General features: G+C 34.1%; 1 protein-coding gene across 1 annotated transcript; it reads right to left on the bottom strand.

Moving 5' to 3' along the window:
- Positions 1-1,873: 1,873 nt before the first annotated feature.
- On the bottom strand, positions 1,874-16,851 carry LOC120328192 (uncharacterized). Its single transcript, XM_039394616.2, has 16 exons — positions 16,666-16,851; positions 11,709-11,959; positions 11,180-11,329; positions 10,419-10,548; positions 9,252-9,423; positions 8,607-8,736; positions 8,212-8,364; positions 7,588-7,628; positions 7,265-7,390; positions 6,981-7,180; positions 5,969-6,229; positions 5,406-5,578; positions 4,329-4,455; positions 4,123-4,244; positions 3,237-3,373; positions 1,874-3,014 (listed from the first exon to the last, which is right to left on the bottom strand). Exons 1-16 carry the CDS (start codon positions 16,816-16,818, stop codon positions 2,650-2,652), a joined length of 2,691 nt encoding a protein of 896 aa, XP_039250550.2. The 5' UTR covers positions 16,819-16,851; the 3' UTR covers positions 1,874-2,649.
- Between the last annotated feature and the right edge of the window lie 1,243 nt (positions 16,852-18,094).

Here is an 18,094-nt window from a genome sequence, read left to right as displayed (position 1 = left end):
TACTCCGCCAGTCGCTCTGTGGCCATTTTACATGGGTTATTTTAATTGTCAACCATTAAGCCCTAAATGACTTTTTCATAGCGTGTTTTTAATAGAGTTCTATTCAGTTATATACCGGTATGTTTAAAACACACTCCTAAAATAATATTTTTTTATGCGACAAAATTTCTATTGAACAACCTTGAACTTGCGAGATTTTGTGTCTAGTAGAGGTTAATTAATTTTATTTCAACGTTTTCTTGTGTTATTTTCCAACAGAACAACACCAAAACCACTATTATAGCAAGAATGGATACTCTAAAATTCACGATTGTATTTACAGAATTTTCAAATTCAAGGCTTCAATTGACAATTTTGATGATGTCATACCTCTAATTATTACTGCACAGTTTATTGTAATTTATTTCCTGTCTGAGTCACTCTAACGATTTTACATGCCACTCAATGTATCGAACTAGTATTTAAAGCGAAGCTAGAGTCCCTTTTTCGTGAAACATACGACTCTACTATAGAACATTAACTGTAAAAGACCATTATTCCAGTTGGTTAGGCTTGAATTATACTGTGTAAATGCCATCCCCCATAGTATGGTTTGAACATATTCAATTGAGTTTTGTTTTTTCTTTTGTTTCTGTTTTCCTCTCTGTTAGTTTTGTTAATTTATTTTCGGTGTATGCTACTTCAGCTCAATTTCGTTTAAAAAATGGTAATTTTATATTTTTTTAAAGGCTGTGACTGACTCGATGACCTAACGGTCGCTTCGTCACAGCCTCGTCACAATGCCTTGGAAATTAATTTTGAAATGTTGTATTTTGATTTTGACATTGTTGACGAAATAAAATACTACTACTACTACTACTACTACTACTACTTATTGTAATATTTTTTGCCGACGGAGCACGACTCAAATGCACATAGTGGCAGTAAAATATATGGTAGTAGACTACAGTATGATTTTTTTCACCATTCAGTATTTCACGTGTGCCCCCTGTTATAGTTAGGTACTGTACATTGTTTTCATTGTGGCGGTGTAACAATTCAGAAGAGATCTACTTGCTTGTTTTCTGGAAAGAGCTGCGGCTGTCTTCTTATTTTTGTAAACTGTACCGCAAATCAAAACCAGCTGGTTCAATTATCGACAAAGCTTTAGTCGTGGCTAGGTCGTGGCTATTTCATGTTCACGAACGCAATCAGTCATGCGCATTCTCTCGGAATATTACGTCGAATCTCATTTCTGAGCGAAAGTCTCTTTGTTACGAATAGAGAACAATCGGTTCACTCATCCGTGTCATTTACAAATCGCAATGTCATGTGCATCTTAAATGGACTGCTTCTTGGAGATGTACCGGTACAAGATTTTGATTTGCGAAAGCACACCTACATATGCCGAATACACTTTTTTGTTTTTTAACGGAAGGGGTTTATAGTCTTACATTCGGAACCAAAGCGAAGAAAAATGCCAAATCTCAATATACAAAAGAGAAAAAACAGTCGCACGTGAGTATACATCATATTTTATTACCTACGCATTGCTATGGATAGTTTGTTCTGACAATAAGCTACCATAGGTGGAGTGTTTGCAGAATATGACTTTAGACCGCGTTACGCGAAAATGCTTAAACCAAAAAAGCTACATAGTTTAGAGTTTTAGACTAAAGGCAAGTTTATGTAAATTATGTTTGGTGTTATTTTAACCATTAGTACCGGTAGTGAAGAAGTCTACTCTGATAAAAATCAGTAGTTTTGTTATGACCTAATTTTTGGCCTAGATGTCTGGATTACATTGAATGGAAAATAATCTGTGGGGCTCGATTAGAAAAAGTTTACGGGCCTGTGATTTAGAAGAACATTCTAATCATATAAACAAGTGGCACAATATACATGAGGATTTTCTCCGTTTATTAAATGAAAAAAGTTTTATGTGAAATCATATAATTTAAACATAAACTGCGGACCTTTCGATTTTTTTGTTAGTGAAGAGCTACTGGTAAACAAGTCTTTTAGGTCAGTAATTATCTGCTGATCTTCAAGAAACTCGGAAAATATACTCCAGATAATATCTTTCCACAACACAGTCATAAATTAGGGTAGTCTACTTGAATTCTTTGTTTAGCCATTGTCGATCAGAAAGGCCCTGCGTTGCATATATATCACATGTAAAAACTGTACAAATATAGTTTCACGTCGCAGTTATGCAAGCCAACAGAAAAAAATCAATAAGCCTGCCAAAATTCTGAGATATTTTGCAATTAATCATAATGTAAGACATAACATCATAATATATGACAGAATCAAGATGTAAAATGAGACAGAAACATTTTAAGTTCATAGTGTATCCGTTTTAGTTATGACTTCGGCATCTATATTGAGTTAATTCCGAAACTGTGCTGCCCTAAAGTTCTATTATTTTCTTGTACCGCATTTACTCAACTGCAATTTTAACACAGTCTATGCTAGAATTGTCTGGTTGTGTGAGGACCAAAGTCGAGAGTGTCTCTTCCGTTGGGTCAAAATTCTTTATTGCATCACATATGTATATATTCAGAATATATAGGCAGGGGTTGCGAGAAGGGTGCAAGTGAGACAAACCGGTTACCTTAAAACTTATGTAGTTTTTGACCGTCACAGACATTTTCACTTATGTTATTTTTAAGTATTCATTCGTTCAACTTCCCAAAAAGATGGAGGCGGAGTCTTACCTCGTCCATTAAAATAAGGACGGGGATATTCTTCTTCATCCCCTTCAATTGTCCACGCCGACAGTGTTCGAGCTGTTACCGTTGATTCTTTGTCAGGAAGAACTTTGTGTCTTGGCTTGAGAGCTATGTAATAATATAATACTAAAATCACAAGCAGGCAGAGGAGCACTATAACAACTATGCCACCTACGGACGATGCGACGATGATGACAATAAACGATTCCGATGGCGTGTTCCTGATTTCCGGCTTAGATGGTCCCGCCGGTTTTGGAGTTGTCTTAACTCCGTCCTGTAAGTGTCTTGTAGGAGTTGCAACTGAAAAATGTTTATCATATTTAAATGTATGGCCTTTTCAGAAGTAACCTTTGCCTAATCGAATGTATTAAATGTATGGCCTTTTCAGAAGTAACCTTTGCCTAATCGAATGTATTAAATGTATGGCCTTTTCAGAAGTAACCTTTGCCTACCATTGTTTGACTTTGATTTGTTTTCTTATCATTTTAATTAATCGTTATGAAATATATTTCAAGCTGTTACCTGTGACTGGTGGCTTTCCCTCTGTTTGTACAACCTCAATGCGGAACGGGCCACTCACTTGAATATCAAATGTGTCTGACTCGGATATATTTGTTGGAACTGTTGGTGGTCTCTCGTCCTCAGCATCGCGTTTGACCCTATCAATTGAAATGTAAACTTGAATTTTCATTCGTTGATTGTATCATAGTAATAAAAGATCAGTATAGTTTTATCACTTAAAGTCTAACATGCTCTCACTCTCAAAATCCTTCACCAGGATTAAAGAAGAAACAAAATAAATTTGCAAAAATGTATTATTACCTTGATATCTGACCTGTTGTGAATGCTAACATTGGTTAACCTAAACACCAGATATGAAGCATCTAAAATTCTAGGTATTTCATAAATTTTGACGTAAAAACGCAGGCGATAAGATGTTATGACGGCCGCAAACTAGGTACAAAACGTCGGAACCTCTAACTTTCCAGAAGCCCTTGTCAGGCCATCGCCTGCGAGCCTCTCGTACTATAAACATGGGGGGAAAGTTTGCCCGACTCCCCCTGTTGCAGCTTTATTCACCACCCAAGTCAAGTAACGATCTTATCGATTACCTTATTCAGAAATATGAAATACTATCTGAAAATTTTTTTTTGATCAATTTGAAACTAAGTCATATATATATGGAAAGGGAGAAAATCATCTTTTTCGTGACCTTGTGCTTCGAATTAAGCTTGCAGTTTCATGCCCACTAATGTTCATCTTTGGATATGATAGTTTAAACATTGTAGCACTTTATTGCTACAAGTTAGATAATATATCAATACTTCTCATTTGTTCGATGCTCATTTAATTTACTATTTTTGGAGGGATGACATAAGGTTTCGGAAGTAAAAAATTTTTACAATACCTTGAATCAATGCTATGTTCCACAAAAATTTCGTCATTCTCTCCACGTCTTTTTCGAGAACGAACGCATCCTTTCGAACATCTTGTGGTCTCTTCTCCAACTATACAAAGTACTGCTGAACACTAACATATAAATAAGAATACTATGGGTCATGTGAAACATTCATTTCAACATACTGAAATGCTAGCGTTCTATTGCCAAATTACCTGAATATAAATATTGACGGAACTATCAGTATTCAGATTATCTTGAAACCTAAAAGCTTTGATGCTATATCGATCCTCCATCGCATTTACTGTTTCGTATTTTACCATAGTCCCATCTTCCAAACACCTTTGAAAAATTCACATTGGAAAACTTTAAATACAGTCATATTTAACAGAAAAATATTCTTAAAACAAGCAGTTGTGTTACTAATTGCTAGCCGTATATAGACTATTATATAGATATATCCTAACGAATGCATGTCATAAAAATACGCTTTGTGTACTCCTTGACGATGGCTGCAGCCGGCAGTATCTGTATCATAGCTGCCTTTAAAGCTATATTATTGGACACGTAGTGGACATAACGATCGTTTCAATATTATGTTGTTCTTGTTCTTTGACACGTTTTTAAAAAGTCGCTTTTCTCTTCGAATACTGGACCAATTGCTTTGAAATTTTCAGTGGGTAAAGATTAATTTTTTTGCTAGAAGGCTATTACTTTTATTTATTTCAAAATTTTGCGTAAATTCTATGAAATTTGATATTTCGTCTAAAATTTTGCTGTATTATTTTTTATCCATGGGAACTCGGATTTTAGTCAGTGTCATGACTGGCTGTACGTTTTGATTCTGCAAAATTCTTGCTACTGGAAATTCAGCACTTTTTTGAGGGTACCGGTAAGGACTGATTTGCTCTGTTCTAACGTGTCCATATATTTGTGCGTAGCTCTCTTGTTACTTTAATTAAAGTGCCTCAATAATAAGGAACAGGAAACAGTAGATGACCACATATCATATTCTATTTTACTATAAAAGACCTTGAAGCTAAAAACAAACAAACAATGTCACTTTCCGGTAAATGTTCTTTTGTAATTTTGCATGAATATCTTTATCGTATTGGTTGTGACAACCTCCCCCCCAATCTGCAAATTTATAGATTAATTATGCATTTCCTTCTTTTCGACAACAAAATATAATTTACCTCAATGGTAGAATATGAATTTCATTTCTTATGTTCGTACTGATTCGAATATTTGAACTTACTTATCACCGTCTACTAGTAAAAAAATTGATTTACCCATTTTCCATCATTGTATAGGACACTGTATTTGCTGTAGGTACAGCGGTCGTCATAGCAACACATTTTTCCGTGAAAACCTCCAGTCCAGTACCACCAATTGTTCGTATTCCAAAATATATATCTGAGTTGACAGTAACGGTTATGGGATATGAATACGGTGAGTATGTAGCCTAAAAAATGAAATTGAGGATTAATAGCAAATAGTATCCATTAGCTAAGAAAAACCGTTTATGTTTTGGCCTAATTAGTCCGAACGTGTTATAATTTACAGCGACGTGTTATATAAGTTCTTTTTTGGAATTAGAAGAAGTTTTTGACCAGTTGGGATTTTTCAGGGTCATCATATTTTTTTGCTGTTAAATGTTTTGGGTCTGGTATAGTTTAGTACCACATGCACTTCAAGTTGGCCTGGCTCAACCATTTTTGCATACCGTATGTCAATCCTAACCCCCACCTGACTACGTCACCGAAAAATTACATCACAGTGGCGTAATAAGGCCCACCAAAGTATGTTACTTAGAATTACTGATACTTTTTACACTTCAACAAGAATGACGTACTTTGAAATGTTCATCCAAGTAAAAGTCGAAGAAAAATTGAAAAGATCCCAATCCTGGTACCAACACTTTTCCTTCTTCTTGATCTATTGGACGAAACGAAGCATTCACATTTGAATATTTACTGAATGAACAAACAAGCTTTATGTTGTACCAGAAGCCTCGGGTAATGGTAATCTTTTCCTCGCCGCTTCCAGGAAACGTGTCTTCGTCGTCAATCCACATTCGCAACTGATTTTTGAAATGAAGTTCGGTGAAATCCTCCTGAATATTGTAAAAATAAAAATGATCGTCTGATATATGGATAAGTCGGGAACCAAAATTAAAGACGAATTTTTATGCAGTCTTGAAATTAGGTAGAGTTCTTAATTTTAAAATTTCTATTCAATTCAAAATAAAAAGAAGAAAAACACCGTGTTTCCAACTTAAACAGAGTAAATCAAGATGAAATTGGTTCAAAGTGACACATCTTACAAAAACAAACTATGTTTTCCGCCTCATATAGGCAATCTGAACAAGATTCCTTTTTGAAAAAGAAGCTTTGTCTCATATAAAAATCCAATGAACGATCGGAAATAGCTGCTATTCAAATTTTAGTAAGGCGTTTCTTGTATTTGGAAGGGGCATGACCTGTCTAAAATGGTTCAATCCTTTTTAGAAAAAGTTCTTCAAGTTGTCTTTTCGAATCGCAGGATTTTTAAAAGAAGAAATAAAGGTAATTATGTTTTTAGAGTGGTCATACCATATTTTGGCATATATATAAGTCCACTGCCAGCGATATATATATATGCTTAATAAAGGCGAGATCGATTTGACCCTGAGTTTGGAAAAATCAGTGTGCGCCATATGATTGCGCCATGTGACGATATGGGATAGTATAGTAGATGTATCTGCTCTACCGTTATGCTACAATACGTTTATGTGTCCATTACTTGCGCTACAAACACCCTGTGATTGTCGAGACAGTTTCTTTTGTATATGCATGATACCATTTACAACAAAATCATTAGCCCACCTCTTTCTGTGTCAGACATTCATCATATTGGATAATTTTCATATATTCATCACCAACAACATCTGCTTCACATTGAACAGCATCCGCGTTTACCCCATTCAGTTGATTATAAAATCCAGCTCTCACAGCTGTAGCACCGACAGCACATACCGGAAGCGCGACCTCAAACTTGTCAGAATGACATTTAATTGTAATCTTTGCTGCAAAAAAAAATTATGAAATAAAGTAAGACTAAGGGTACATGATATGCTCATTGAACATTAAAAAAACGAGTTTTTACTTACGAATACACGTTCTTCTATCGTCCGCTAGTTGCCAACAGTCCCTAGTGCATACGCATATATACGAAACGCCCGTAACTTCACAATCGTCACTACATCCTCCATTGTCAATGTCACAAAGAGAACCCTCTGATAAAATAAAAATTATATTTCACAGTCGTTACGAAGGTGAATTATAAAAGCATATAATTTTAGATTTATGCAGGGGATCGCCTATGTCTCGATATTCGGGAGAGTAACAATTTTATCGGCATCAGTAAAATTTATTTTTTACCAATCAAGACAAACAATATATAACAATGAATTTACGGGACATAATGAATTACCTCCGACTATAAGATTCATGCATCGGTGTTCTGACATCTTTCTGTTAAAGAAGATAGAAATTGGTTAAGAATTAGAACTAAAATCCATCCATTTCTTTTCACTGCTCGATAACTGAACATGAAATTTTAAAATTATTTTGTAAACGTTACTAGTTCCAGTTTAAATTCAGGATATTACTTTTCCATGTTAGATTTCCAATACGATATGATTTCAAGAAATCAATGCTCAAAATTTATAGACACGAGATACAAATGACTACAGCGATATCAACAGTCAAATAAAATTTTACCAGATGTCATATATATAGGCGGCTTTCATATTAATCATGAATTATAAAAACATCAAAATTTGGGGTAAAATATCGGGCTCCATAAGAAAAGCAATAGCCTTCTAGCGATTTCTTTTATCTTCGAATGTGAAATCGATTGGTCCATTATTTGAGGAGATTTTTACAGGCGCGTTCATAAGAACAAACCCAATCATCTCAACGAGAAGAGCAATTATTTTGCGAAACGATCCATAAGGCCATTTCTTGTTTCTTAAACTCATAAACGCGTTAAGTTTAAAATCGATTGGCTTACTCCAAGTCTGAAAAAATAACTTTATGCTTCCATTTGGCTTACCCATTGGTATCTTTTGCTGTTGTACAGATTACATTACTTCCAATGTGTTCACTTGTTGGTGTGAAAGTCAACGTGGAAGAATGATAGGTTCCTGTACTTAGAATCGTTGATTTTTTGACACCTATGGGTGCAATTACATGCAGAGTTTCTAGACTTGAAAAAAAAATTATATTCAAGGTAATTTTTTACGTGGACGTTAAGTTCAATTGTAATTAGTATTGAGTATATTTGAAATAACTATAATAATTATATGAATTCTTGAGTTTCGATATTTGTTAAGTGAAACGAGTGATAGAAACGACATGGTGACAAAAATGGTATAGGTTTTTAAACAAGTCGTTTTTGAAAACTTATTTGACTTATCCGAATCTATCGACTAAAGCATGTCCACTCACGGTGTTTCAGAGCTGATATTGAGAGCAATATTTGTAGATTCGTTGACTATTGCCGTTTTTATAAACCCATTTGGAAATGTTGGATTAACCCAAGTAGGTATCAGTTTACAGGCGTGATCGTCGTTGAAAACTAAAACAATAAAACAGAATATTGGATGATCTATGTAATTAAGAACTCTCAATAAATATTTCTTGGCTCGTACGAGAAAAAATGCAGGAAACGTTGCTCACACTGACAACTAAATGTGTTGGTCTGACAGACAAAGGCGTTGGCAACGGGGCATGTAACATGTTGAAAAGTAGTTGGGCAGGATCAAGTGAAATTTCCGCCCAATCAGTTGTTTAAAAATCATCTTCAAATAATCTATAGTGTAGTCCAAATTGTATCATTCTCATAGTAGGCAGCCAGGAATTTTTTCGAAGAATTTTACCTCAACAACCATCTAGAAACTCTAGCAAAGAAAGAACTATATATAAACAGCTGCTGTTCGTGCGTTCATGTTCACTACCAACTCGTCCATCTATCATTTGTTGAGCAAACTTGTATAAAAATAATAGGCAAACCTCGTTGTCTATATGCCATACCTTAATAGGTAAGAACTTAATCTATACCAACGAAAAAATTATTGCATTATGAACACTTACGTCGTACTATGAATTGTAGTGAAGACGAACTGATAGCTGTTGTTGAAGATACCAAAGTGTTGTTTATTAACAAGTTATTTTTTGATGGGAAATCTTCAATGATTATTGAAATAGCCACATCAATATTTCCGGGTCCGCCAGCATTGTAAGAAAGACGACATTTTTGACCTTGCTGGAATAAAAGAATAAAAATCATACTTTTTGGTATATTTTAGTGATGACAATATGATACAAAGGGGCTAACAATAATTACATCAGCGACGTTGTATCGGACTCTAACTCAATAAAAATCTATGAACTATAATGCACACTTTGGAACTACTCCGCATTTACAGCCTTGCTCTGCATTGCATGCGAAACTGTGACGATATTTCTTTCCAGCTTTATACTTAGACTAATTTATTAATTTTTTGTTGATCACAAGCGATAGCCTGCAATACATTATACTTTATGCATACAGAAATTTGTTCGGAGTTAACAGCAAATATGATAAGAACGTAGGAACAACAAGAGAAATATAGTATATGCCTACGATATTCCATTTGCGAAAAGCCCTCACTTGAACAGAGAATATGCAGGGATATCCTATCACAAAATGAACGCTTCATAAAAAAATAGAATGCAGAAAATGAATCTTGTTTCACTTGAAAAAAAGGAACTGCATTTATATAATAAGTTTAAATAAAATATCATCTCAATTCATAGTAACAGATATGAAAATGTTGGGGCTGTATTCTTCAGCCTTCAGTCTTTGTAGCGTTACAAAATTATCGTTTTTCGATATTAATATATGAATATTTTGTATTTTTGAAACTTCGAAATTCTTGCTACTAATTTCTACTTGGAAGTTGATAAAATATAGATCTCACCTATATGTTAAGCACAATTAAACTTCGTAAAATACATGCACACATATATATAGGAGGAACAATCGAGGTGCAATTGTACACCTCTGCGGTACACGACAATTTTTTTTATTTGGTTTGCAATTATTTAGATTTGTCGGATTGCAATCGATAGTAACAATACCGGCGTCGGCTGCTGGGTTTCAACTAAGATATATCACTTCCGACGGTTAAATATTTTAAAACCAGTCGGTTGGTCGTCAGTTTGGTACGTATGTTTATAGGATTATCGATTTAAAATGTAATTATTTAGCATCCTGACCTGTGTTAATTTCAGATACGGATGATCATTACAGCTAACTTTTTCACATACATCAAGTTTACACTTTACTGTATCATGATCCTCGTCATATAACGGCAAGTCAACACTGCCTGGGCAGCCTGCTTGGAACCTGAAAAATAAAGTTTGTTTTGAAAATAAATATATAGAAATGGTCTGACAGGAAGAATGTATTTAACGTTATTATCTAACGACTCAACCCGTTTTGACTACTTTAATTCGATTTAGACAAATTACGGATATATTCCAGACTTAGTGACTTGACACCTGATGATGCTTTCAGCGGTCTTATAAATAGTTTTTTGGATTAATTATCATTTTCTACGTTTCCAATCATGGCGTGTACGAATAGTAAATTCATTTATATATATATATATTGTGCAGCTTAATTATGTTAGTTAATTTATATAATATCATTCAAAAATATGTGTTGCAATATTGACTGTAACTATTGGGGAACCGCAACTATCTCAGCTATCTTTAGCACGGATTAAATGTGTTACGGAATTTGTCGATGATACAGCTAAATAAGACAAGGCACAAAGCCTGCTTAGATGCTGTTAGACACGCATCATTTAGAATTGACGAGGTGATGAGAGCCAGCTGAAGGGTCAAATTGTTTACTTTGTGCCGCTTCCCTCCGGTATTTTGCTTTTCTCGTAACTTAAGACAAACTGTAGTCATATATCGTACTAAAATCCCGATTTCAGTGTACATACAAAACACTCGATTTGAAAGATTACCTGATAACTGGTGTTGCCGTAGCAATAGGTGGGCGATTCGGATTTCCGGTATCGGATCGAATTCCAACTGACCCACCAAACGTCATATTCCATTCGACTTGTTCGGCAGTAACGTAAACCAAACTTGAAATCCAGCAACATCCTGTGAATCTATAATAAGAAAAAAAAATGCAAAACAAACAGACCCACGTTTTGCAGTTCGATAAGCCAACTGCCTTTAAAGGCCTATAATATTTACAAGAGGAGAAGACAGTTATCGTGTCGAGGAAGTAGTCTACTTCAATCCCGGGAGGAGAACATGGCAATGTTACGACTTTCACCAGTCACGTCCACGCATGTTAAAATGTCATTCAATTACAGTTTGCTAAAAGCTTTTCCGTTATGGAAACTTTTCTTCTGAGATGAATACGGAAGCTCTTATTGAAATGACCAACGTCATTTACCAGTACAATGGGGGTTGAATTATCTCTCATAAATGTCACAATATTGAAATAAGGATACAATAAAATCAAATAGATATTGCCCTTACGTCATAGCAAAGTAATCCACTCCAGTAATATTGAACGCCACGGTCCTAGATCCCACAGTCCAGTCGTCTTTTTCGTCAAATTCTGAGCAAATGACTCCATCAAACGATACTGAACCGCTGCATCCATCAATACATTCCCATACATATGAATCATTATGTCGCAGGATTTTCCCGGAGTCCACGTCAGTTTGGTCACAAAACGTTGAGCCGGAATTTGATCTTCTCCAAGCAATACGAAAATCGATTAGAATCTGAACAAGTTGAGATAAGATGGTAATATTTTAAATTGTATATATATAGCATAAATAATATAACAAGCGTCTATCCCAATATTGGACTTATGCACCAAGATATCGGTATTGGTGAACGATATCTTTTATTTTAAACAATGATATAATATGGAACTGTTTATAAAATTCTAAAGTCGGTGAGTGGAAGAATCTTAAATGAATCTTAATTGTCTTAAATTTTATTGTTACAGTAATCTTATTGTCCAATATTTGGTAGGTGGAAATTTGACAAATAGCGTCATCAATGTATGTACGTCACGCATATGTGAATTTTTTCTAAAATATGGGTCTATAAAGTAACGATTTCAGCTCATTAAAGCATCGAATGTGTATCGCATTATAAATACATATATTATTAGTATATATATTACAAATTGTTCGGATATTTATCGTTCGTTATTGCAATAAATCCATTGTCTCTGATGTGATTTACGTTTTGCCATCCGGCCCTGAACCATATTTTGACTGTTGGATACTAAAATTGACTTCCCATCTTTCGGAGTTTTGAGGTACACGCGTTGCTATCGGTCGCGTTGTTTTGTAAACATGCATAGGCTTACCGTATCCATTAGTTTAGTGTTTGCTTTCTTCCCAAAAAGAGCTTATGCAGAAAATCCAATTATCGGATATAATTAGACATTAAATGCTGTTATCACGATCATGTCTTTTTCACGTTGTTGGCATATCTAACAACTTATTTACAACATGAGGTTTATAAAGCAATAGCACTTTATTAAACATAGAGACATTTGCATGTTCACAAATAAACATTTTATTTGCTAAACTAAACATTGTTGTACATATAAGATTGAATATTTCGTGATGTCTTGGTAGCTTTCATTACGAGACTAATTCTTCGTTAATTTGACAAAAGTTAAGTTTCAAAACCCATCAGTATTAATAGGAATTCGAGTATTGAACCTTTCAAAGTGTTGGAACAGCTGTATTGTATTTTTTTTCTTTTCTTCAAATATCTTTTTGTGTGGCGCATGCAGGGATTACATAATCGTGCGAAAATAAGGAAAGAGTGCATTGTAGTTTATGGTAGATTTCGGCACCAAATACATATATATATATTAAAGAAACAGATGAGCTGATTATATTCAAATTCTTTAAATGTGAATTAAAAAGCAATACGAATTTATATACCGGTAATTAAAACTGATATATGTAAATAGGATTTTCAATCCCATATCATGATTTTTTTGAAATAATTGTTTGGACGTCAATAAAATTATCGTTCTGATCCAAGCGTTGTGACATTATCTTGCAATAGTGGTGTGTTGTACCTATTGTTACATTCTGATTTTAAAATAGAGGCAGATGAATATGATAGGAAGCATTGTTCTAGCAAGTTAACAAGTTTTACTCGGCCAAATACAAAGCTTTTTTGGGGTTTGCGAAGTGAGGAAATAATAATTGCTCCGATTAACGCACGAGCGAACTCTGTCACAGCTTTTGCGCAAAAGAGAGAAAATCGGAAAGTCATGGGTCAAAAATCGCTGCAGTACTTTCTCTCTCAACCCCCTACGAGCGACGTACGTATCACGTATTTTCAGGGCATCTTATTTTCAACTCATGTCAGATAGAACTAAAAAATAGTCTTTAGGAATAGGTAATCAAGGGGTTAGTAAGTTACAGTATCGCGTGCAAACAGCCATACCACAATATCTCTCTTGCTAGATCACGCCCTCACAAAACACGCTAATGACATTACAAGTTTGTTTTTTGAGAAAAAAAATATTTATTCCCGTCATGGAGGATTTACGGATAAAGGTCAATTAAATCAAAATTTGTAAACTGAAGTACATATAAATTATGACAAGATTGAAAAGCTTTTAATCATAAATTACTTTACTGAATATTATATATAAATATATATATATATCGTGAATGTTTTCAATTACTGATATCGTAAAACGCAAATCTAACGCTTATAATTGTCCATCCTAAAACTAGATTTAAATTATACATACCACTTTTCCAAATATTCATATTCTGATATAAAATGTATTCTGTGATATGAAATGGCATTTTCATAAAAAAAATCCGTAGTTATTATCTGATGCGAATTTTTTTTTGACGAACGAAATTAACTGGAAATATTGATGTAATAATGTGAGAAGAATTTATTTTTGCTGTAAACTTCATGAAAATTTAAGATTGAGATACTAATGGGAATTTAAGACTGCTAAATAAACGATCTTATTAGTAAAAATAAATATAATAAATGAATTATTGTCGTAACGACGCTGCAGCACAGTGTCTGATGATGCGGAAAACCTACTCTCGACAATTATCTCAAATTTCACCCTCGTTATTGTGGGCAATTCTTGAAGAGCTAAAAATAAAAAAGTAAACTGGGACTATTTTCACACCACAAATATCTCAGAGTGTTTACAGTTCCATCTGTTTTAAAATGCTATCTTCTAAATTATATTCGGTAGCATACAAACTATCATCGGTTCATTGTTAGAGGTTTACTTTTATAATTGCCAGAATATTTCGGCTAGTTTATGGTCATTTGATTTAAATTAATTTCTTTATCAACCAGATTTTACGCGCGTGTAATAATCCAATCTCTCAGTTTTGCAATTTTGTGTAATTTGTTGGCGCCATGAATAACAAAATTAAGATTGAAACTTGTTTTGCTTTCGAAAAGTTCTGGTCTGACATCGAGAAGACAATAACCAGAAACAAATACGACTTTGGTTACAGTAGATGAATTTTATAAACGAAATTGCAGTGTTCACAATAGTGTTGCAATCAAACATGATTTCAATACACATGAACCAAAGAGTCAAGTAATTACCCTTATACTTCATTGGACCACAAATGCATCGTAACCTGACCCATTATGTAGTATCAAGAAATGTTTTTACGAAAATGTATTTCAGGAGTTCAAGTTTTACATGTTTTTAAATATGTAATGGTATTTGCATCGAAATGAAATCTCCCTCACTAATCCTATTACGCAAACCCAACTACTGGTTGAAAACCACATATCCTTGGCTCAAATACATATATTTTTTTATGGTCTTTAGTCATTATTTTATAATTTTAACGAGCACATAAAATCGTTGAAAGCGATAATAAATGTGTAACTAATTTTCCCAGAACTCCGGACACAAACGCGGATTATTCCGGTGTACCGCATAACTATTACTCTTTTGGTCTTAGGAAGAGATCGCCTTTCAAAAATATCTTACTTAGCTCTTTACATTTTATAGAATAATGCACGCGATGCGATCCGCCTACGGGACATCGACTTGTAAGTATACAACCAACCTGTACTTTTACTGCGCCGTATGTGCATAAAACTCTATTGTTATTATCTATTACATAAAGAATATGCCAAGGTCGTGAACTAAATAGGCCACTTTGACTTTTAATAGAAAGTTTTGTTGTTTGGCTACCAAATCGGTCGAGAATAAGGTTAACTTCAGAATAAGTTTGCCTGCCTGAAAAATCCCCAAAAATTTACGCCCGTAAATGGGTCACCCCGAAAATGTCTAAATTTACGTTTCTGTTAAATATTTTGCAACTTATAGGATGTTGGAATAATAACCATATCACACCATCTCGAGTAAGACGATTTATTATATCAGTTATATTCTAAGCGCACTAAAGAACAAAGATAAATTATCGCTTCGCACGCACCATTATTTGTTTCGAACTTTACAAATTCCGCATACCGTGTAATACCTACCGCAGTTAGCATTTGACGTCTCTCGATTTGGAAATGCATGATATTACGGACTTAAAACATTATAAGAATACGATTTGGATGATTAGTGATGAACACCAGAGAAATTAATGAAACAAAAGATTGTAAACGATTAGGTGTTAATGATCCCTATCCCACAATAGACAGTGAATACAAGCAAGACAAATGGATAAATGTGGTTGTTAGTAAATCTAATGAAAAAACGATGGAATATTCATTTTCACGAGAAAAGCCCATTGACTGATGTTTTTTAAATTTCAGTGTTTAGGGGTGTCCTGTGAGTAAGAAAGACGATTGCCTGATTGGTATTACTATTTTAGAACATTTAGACAGAATTAAATTAACATTACATCTATCGCTATGAAAGTTTGGCGCTCCGTAAGTATTTGTACCAAGATGACATACAACCTGAACAACCCTGCACTGTGACACATACTATGCGCCATCTTGGTACGAATACTTCGGGAGAACCGGATGTTTAAATAAGAGTTGATCTCTTTGTATGGACCAGATAGATACCTTCCCCTGTATAAAATTTGCTTGGAACTTGGGATTTATTGACGGAGTTTAAAAATGTATCACATATGATTGGCCCGGATATGACAAACATATTGCAAACTATCTAACATATTTTTGATCTTGTCTCAAGATAATAAAAAATTCCATAATTGATTGTTATATTTTAAGCTAAATATTCTTTTTTGATAACTTTAGCCATGCCGATGTTATCAATGAGCTTTTTCTTTGATTGCTTCGACTTTTTTCATGTCTAAAGTCAATTTATATAATCACTATAAACTTTTAATTCTTGTCAATCGCTTCTTTTCGGGAAATATAGCTTAAACAAACACTGGCAACACCTGAATGTGTATTACATATTCAGTATATGCAAATGTGAATCAAACTTCATTGTTATTTTACCATTTTTTGTAATTCTTACCTCCGTAATATCTTCGTCTGTATAAATTGTTCCAGGCCGCCACGACACTGAACCTCCTTCATAGTGGGATGAAGACGCAGATTTCAAGCTTAATGTATAAACCGTTAAAATCCATAAAAAGATATGTAATACCTTCCCAGCATCCATAAGCATATTTACAACTGTGTATAACTATAAAAATGAACGAATGCTAGCATAAAAAAAAAAGAAATTGAAAATTTTTACATTAATAATTTTTAAATGAAAAGAAAATAGCTTAAAACGTAAAAAAAAAAATTTCATACAAAAAATTCAACGATTATGAATAGCATACAACGAGAATCTTTGTCGACTCGGAAAGAAAGAAAAATGCGCCAGACAATTGCTGTTTATCCTCAACCCAAAAGGAAGTTTTAGTAACAACAGAGGAGGGTGCGCCCACTTCATGACGTAGGCGCTCGACTGGTATTTAATATATTCCACAGTTTACCTGTTTCTTACTTTAAATTATACATATAGTCAAAAAATTTTGGTTATGTACGGTCGATATTGTTGGTATTCTATATGCAGTACATGCATGGTCAAAAATCAAAACGAAATGAGTAGAAAAGCCTACAGACAATGTGGATGATTCTCGTTTCCCTGACCTTTGACCATACTTGATTCTTTGCAAAACGCAGTTTACTACGTATTGTTCAGTCAAACGTGTATTACTTTCGAAAAAATGAAAAAAAGGAAGGCCACCGCAACTCTCTCCTGCCCAATATTAACAGTTTGCACCAAAAGCAGGCTGCATGACACAGGTCAATAACGCTTTGTTGGCGCCGTCAATGTCTGACTTTATGGAAGAGTGTCAATTGACGCCAGAACGAAATATATACTACAGTATTTTTAAGACTTGAAATAAGATAGTCTTTGCAATTCACAATGTTATTCATATTACAATTTTTTTTCAAACAAAACATATTAAATATTTTCTGCTTTTTTTTCAAACAAACTGGTAAAAAATGTCACAAATCTAATTAAAAGCGTTACGGCAATGTCATCGCATTCGATAATTACTTTAACCGTGAATATAATGGAAATGTTCATTACTGTGCAGATTGATTGTTTTTATGTCGCACACAACAAAAAGTAAATAGTGAATTTTGAGTTCACACTTTCTTGTGATAATAATTTTTCTTTGTGTTTTTGGTCTCGTTTTGCAGCAGTTTAACGAAGTCAATTTACATCCTTCTTTTCGTGGTTTGTGATCCGAAAATAATCTTCAATTACATTTTCCAAATATCTTCATAAAATGGGTTGAAATTGCCCAGCGCTTGTATTATTTTACCAACCGCGTGTGCATGGCCTGTTGAGAATTTGTCATCATAAGCGCCCATTTGTATCAAATCGTCAAAGTTACTCATTCACGAAATATTATAATCTGGTTTTATGCGAAATCCCTTCG

The sequence above is a fragment of the Styela clava genome, chromosome 7, assembly GCF_964204865.1.
Source record: "Styela clava chromosome 7, kaStyClav1.hap1.2, whole genome shotgun sequence".
In the NCBI taxonomy this organism is placed as follows: Eukaryota; Metazoa; Chordata; class Ascidiacea; order Stolidobranchia; family Styelidae; genus Styela; species Styela clava.
The sequence above is the reverse complement of the archived record's forward strand: the minus strand, read 5'-3'. Positions and strand labels throughout refer to the sequence as shown.

Excerpts from the sequence above, each read along its gene's own strand:
- LOC120328192 (XM_039394616.2), bottom strand. The coding sequence starts at position 16,818 with ATGCTTATGGATGCTGGGAAGGTATTACATATCTTTTTATGGATTTTA. Across the intron at positions 9,424-10,418 it reads CGTATCTGAAATTAACACAG|CAAGGTCAAAAATGTCGTCT; the intron begins GTCAGGATGCTA and ends CTTTTATTCCAG. Across the intron at positions 3,015-3,236 it reads GGGAAAGCCACCAGTCACAG|TTGCAACTCCTACAAGACAC; the intron begins GTAACAGCTTGA and ends AACATTTTTCAG.